Genomic DNA, 6,000 nt, shown 5'->3' with positions numbered 1-6,000 from the left:
TCACAACATTTAATTATTTCTATTCCACGTATTAACTTTGAGAAACAATTTTAACGATATATTATAGAATTTATAGAATGCAATCGTGTTGGTCTTTTTATTCATGAGATTGTAACAAAATTATATTCTAAAAGAATAAGCAAGCGTTCACAGACTCTTGAGCATAGTAGACACACCTATTAAAAGTTTATCACATTTGTATAATCCGCGATATGTGTTATTAACAGCTTGCAAATAAGCAATACTGGAATGGTTTAATTCAATTCAACATTTAAACAAGAAAAATCCTTCTAAAGATCATCAGGATACAAATTAGTCGTCTATTATCCATTTCTCATCGTCGACAGTAATTCAAACTTGGAAACAGCAGGCGAAACTCGCGAATGATTACGAAGGCGGAAGTCAGGTGAATGAAGTTAAAAAAATATTTTAAGCGTGGGAAGGAAATCAGAGATGTATTGAGACAAACATGTGAGCATTTTATTTTTGGACTGGTTCTAAACACCTGTAAAGTGCGTAATGATAGTAAACGAAGAGCTGGCACGCAAATATTATTTCAGAAGAAGACGTTTAACTAACTCAAAAAGCGTATCTAGCCTTGCCTTCTGCGGAGAAAGAATATCAATATGCATAAGGGTCTGAGGGGTATCTGGCGCCCGAAACTCTTTCCTAGCCGGATACTTCGTTCGTTCGCAAGCTATAACAAGCTATGAATTATGAATTGTACCAGGACGAGGGTTTCGTTTCTCTGTGTGTGCTCTCGTCTACTCCTCTTACGACTGTCCAATTTAACAGACGACCCGTACTCGTACGAAAATCAACAAATATTGTTCTTGCTACAGTTATAACTGGTGGCTCGTTATTACGTAAATATTTTGCACCGTGAAACTGTAATTAAAGATCTATTAAATCAGCTCACGCTGGACTAATTACATTGAAATTGCCGCCGCCACGCATCCCCACCCTTAAAATACCGTCGAATCACTGAATACAGAAAACTTCTCGTCAGTAGCTTGATCCTTCTTTTCATTTCTCTCTTCCTGTTTTCTTTTCTTTCCGTGCTCTCTTCTTCTCTTCTTCGTTTACTACTTTTTTTGTCGATTAGTTCACGCGGAAATCAGAAATTTTCCCGTTTTATGTATATGTATGTATTTATGTATACAAATATAATTCTTCGATTGAGAAACGGTTTTTATACCAAATTCGGAAAAGAAGAAAGGTACCTCAATTGGACACGTATTTTGTGTGTGTGTGTATGTTCACCGATTTCTTCGAAATAACTTGACTAATCGATGTGATTCCTTTTGCATCTCGTAGAACATGTTCTCCCACTGGTTGTGTTACCATATCTTTTTTGCACAAGTCCAATTTTTATGCTTTTTCATCGACTACTCAGGATTGGGTTGAGCTATCAGGATGAAACATTCTGCATCTTCTAGGAGTAGTCCACCAATCAGTCCCGTTCGCAAAATTTTTCTCGTTTCCTCATTCTTAACTGTTGTTATTGCAAATTCATCGATTTCATTTCATTATATCTGTGTCTTCTCTACAAATTCATCGCTGGTAGTGATGAAATTCGGCAGTTTCTTTACAAGATTGCTTCTGGAAGTCTACATCGTCCGTTTTTATACGTAGGCTCGTCGCTCGAAGAACGTTTGACCCGTGTAGTTTTAAGCATATTTAGGTCGTTTCGTTACACATTGGTTGTAGACTTCAGCTGTTTCTTTGCGAAAGAAATCTTAATCTTTGCATTTCTGCAAGTTGTTCTCTCGTCATGCGGTTTATTGGAAATTTCGTGCGGTTCTACATCAAATATAGCTAGGCCGTATAAATTTCTCACACACCTAAGAGCAACATAAATTTGTGCCTTTGCAAAATTTGTTCTTCTGCTAAGGTCAATTACAGCTCTATTTAGTATATGATGTATAGTGTATAGTGATGTATAGTGTTATAATTTATATACGGTTACTGCCCAGCTTACGATAATTAGCGACATCCTTCGTTCAATGTCTTCATAACCTTCCGTCGCTAAAAAAGGTTGCCATTGCTGAAGATATCGGAATGTACCCATCGATATTTTTGAACAGTTTCACTAAAAAATATGAAATAAAAGATCTTTTGCCAAAAAAATATTAACGACTTCGGAAAGCGCTAAAAAGTATCAAATAATTTCTATTTTATTCGTATTTTATTTAGACACATGCATATAGAACATCGATTAGATTACCTTCTTGAAGGCGGCAGAAAATTAAAAATACTACTAATATATAGTCTATTTTATTTGTAATTATATAACATCGGTAATAGTAGCGATTGTATCTTAAGTTAGTGCTGTATATAAATGTACATTGTATATTTAATTCCATTAATCTGTACACTATTAATACATTCAGCGTAATTTATATCTGCACGAATACAAGCGGCACTTTCAATTTGGCCACTATTAAAACATGTTTTTAGTGACTTCGTGTTACAATATATTGCAATTTACATGTAAATTTGTTGAAAATTAAATAATATAAATATAAACAAGCTGATTCGAAACATTCAGTGTGCGTTTGACAATACAAACATTAGTGTGGTTTACATGTGACTGAAATAAAAGAAGATTATTTTGAATGAAATGTACAATTAAAACAAATGGGTACTGTTTCTAGACAGAAGGCAACAAAAAAAGTGTAATTTTTAATAAAAAAATTTTAGACAATATAGTCGTCGGACAATGTTACTTAAATAATTGAATCGGAGCAACATATGTGTGTGTCAGTAGTGATACGAAACTAAAATCTTGATCTTTATTGTAGAGCTAATAAATTATTATTTAAAGAATAATAAAAAATTTATTAATTCTTTGAATACTAAATATTCTGAACTTGAACGTTTCCGACAAACAATGTCCGATTTCATAGGATTCTTACACTCAATATAATACATATAATATATTTTGAATACATATAATACATATAATATATTGATGTTATATAAAATCATATACATATCACTGTTCAAAAGTATTCAGATACTTACTTATTCCTGACAAAATATAGTTTAAAGCAAAAAATTACGGATAAATCAAACTGCTATATATATTTTACTTTTTATAATCGTTGCAGCAACATATATTAGAATATTACAACAAAAAATGTAAATCATTTTTGAAACCCGATGGCAATAATAAAATTGCAGCTTACAATTATAAAAATTTAAAAAAATACTTAGCTTTTTATTTACTAAATCTCCATATAAAATCTCCATATAAAAAGTTATGTGACATTACATTAACTTTTACATAAAGTTCTTACATTGTAAATTTATTATTTTCCGAAGTACATGAGATTCTTAATACTGATTCTAAGAAGTTTAATAAATCGGTACTTATATGCATATGTATCATACATATATAAGAATGTTTTTTGAAATTATACCAATTGTATGGAAATTAAACGAGGATTGCCAGACTAATATAATTTCGACGATGCTTTCCGAAGTTACTACAGTCACTTATAATTCCAACAGGTGAATGAGATGTAGGAAGTAGTAATGATCTGATGATAAATATTTAAAGTATGCATCGGTACAGAAGAAAACATTATTTATCATTCTCTGTCACATCGACTTCGGCTAAAATAGAAATCTGTCTGTCGATAATGCAGAATTCTATCTCTACAACAATCGATACTTTTGTATCTACTTTCATTTTTGCACAGATTCCACTGTGATTTGTCTTTCACACTTTTTCACATATCTACAATCGGTAAAACTGTAGTTTCTTAGAGCGAACGACTGGCGTCTCTGATCGAGAAATATTAAGCGCAGGAGCCAGGGGCACGATTGTCCTCACGGGTTGCTAGTCAGCAGGAGTTTAGTCGGTGCCGGTCCCGAAACGCGTTCACGTCTGGACATTCTACGGGACACAATATCTAAGATGGCAACAAATATGTACATTTGATAGGGCAGTCTATTCGAGGAGAAATCCGATTCTGTTCGATCAGAACAATACGGCATAATGAACGGCTGACGAGGTATAATACACGGCATGAACGGATAGTTGAGGGACCGGTGGTTGTCAGTTCAATCCTTAAAATTCCGAAACGAGTCCAGCTCCTCCGGGGTGTGATATCGCTTTCCGTTTAACCAACTTGCCATATACGGCTGTTACCTGCGCGAAATAGACGTGGTGTGTGGGAAGTTAAGCATTCCAATGGCACGCCCGTGACCAATGGTTCCACAGGATAGAGGTAAGCAATAAGTTGTTCACATCGACTCCTTCGTCCTTTTTCACGCCGCTTTTCTATACAGCACGCGCCAATCATTGTCACCGATTGGTGACAAATTTTGATTGAACTGTGCTTTTTCAAGAATCCACCGATTAATTGATAGTGCGGTAGAATTTGCCTTTATATCGAAACTTTTGTCATTACTTGTAAGATTTAACAATGGTCAACGAATCTATAAGAAGTCTATAATTATTGAAAAACAAAGATAACATGCTTGTATTTTATTTAGAAATTAAATTTTGTAAGTTGAATTCGTTTATATCGAGATGTTTTGGTGCTATTAGTAACATTCCAGGCTGATAAATGAATCTTGTGAAGGCTATAATTATTTTAAAGTGGAACAACATCTTTGTATTTTATTTAGAAAGTAAGCTTGATAGATCGAATTTTATAAAATGAAATTGCCTATTACGTTTATATCAAAATATTCGTTGCCTCATATCGATAAGACTTAACAGTAATGAACTGATCTTTAGAAGTTCGTAATTATTTACAAAATATGCTTGCATTCGATTTAGAACGCGAATTTTGTAAACCGAAGTTTGCAAAAATACCTGTGTTGAAATCGTTGAATGTGTTTATCGTTTTTGTATCAAAATGTTTACCCTGATGTGATTTAACAATGATGAATATATATGAATCTGTATCTATTAAAAAAGAAACAACATGCTTGTTTAGAAAATGGATTTCGTGAAAGAATTCTACGAAAATGATTTTATACAAATGGAGTTTATGGGCAAGTCTATTTTAGAAAATTTTTCTTCACGTTCTTACTCATATATATTGTACCATCAGTACTCCTTTCGAAATATTTAGATCCATGATTGAAATAATTTTGAAGATAATGTCGGAGAATGTATGTTATGGAAAATTTTATAGTGTTTATCGCATTTAATAAAAGGGTTAGAACTTATTAAGGGAATCGAATCGATAGTAACTTTGATTCCTCTTTGACTTACTCTGTTCGTCATTAAATTCCTCGTGGACATTGATCCAAGAATTGCAGGTAATCTCATAGTAAGATGAAAATTGACTGAATTAGTTCTAGACTGGATAATGTAGAAATCCTGCAATTAAAATTACAAGTTCGATAACTGCTCTTATCCAGCTCATTTCAATTTATCAATTTAGCAAATTGGATTTTCAATTTCACCAGATAAAGATGAAATGATATTCCTAAAACTATATATATATTTCAAATACTTTTTATTAATGTAATTTTTCGTAAATAATTTAAAAATTTTTATAAAAATTAATTTCTAGTATTTAAAATTAACATTATGAATAAATTTGAAAAATTTAGTTTATTAAATTTCGATATGGATGTTAATTTTAGTGACGTTACTATATATGTATGTTTAATAAACATTCATCTTAGAAAATATAATTCTTTGATATGACACGTTTATTAAGTGCGAAACCGGATCTTTCTGTGAGGTAGACTACCTGTTTTCTGGTTAGACGGATACATCTATTTTCATCTTTGAATTACAGTTCTCTTAGTTTTTATAAGCGCTTAGTGTGTTAATTGTAGTAATGAATACTTTAAATAATTTTTCCTTGGATAAATTTTATAAAGTACTGGAATATTTTCCTTTAAAATATGGAAGGAAATATTAACTGATATATTTAAATAAAATTTATGTAACAACGTACAATAAAAATGTCATTAACATAAATAAAGTTTGTAATTGTCAGAGAATCATTATTTTTGCGCTTCTGT

At 32.0% G+C, this 6,000-nt stretch overlaps 1 protein-coding gene across 4 annotated transcripts in view; it reads left to right on the top strand.

Moving 5' to 3' along the window:
- Positions 1-3,845: 3,845 nt before the first annotated feature.
- The window catches only part of LOC117237084, a 317,445-nt gene continuing 315,290 nt past the window's right edge, over positions 3,846-6,000 (top strand). For 2 of the 4 annotated variants that reach the window (XM_033500700.1, XM_033500699.1), the window contains exon 1: positions 3,846-4,238. In XM_033500700.1, the coding sequence (XP_033356591.1) occupies positions 4,220-4,238 (19 nt within the window). In that variant the 5' untranslated portion in view covers positions 3,846-4,219. The remainder of the gene's footprint in view (positions 4,239-6,000) is intronic. The other 2 variants (XR_004493945.1, XM_033500697.1) reach the window with 1 other exon arrangement.

The sequence above is a fragment of the Bombus vosnesenskii genome, unplaced genomic scaffold (assembly GCF_011952255.1).
Source record: "Bombus vosnesenskii isolate JDL3184/JDL3185 unplaced genomic scaffold, Bvos_JDL3184-5_v1.1 scf7180000013355, whole genome shotgun sequence".
In the NCBI taxonomy this organism is placed as follows: Eukaryota; Metazoa; Arthropoda; class Insecta; order Hymenoptera; family Apidae; genus Bombus; species Bombus vosnesenskii.
This window is presented reverse-complemented; position numbering and strand designations above follow the sequence as displayed.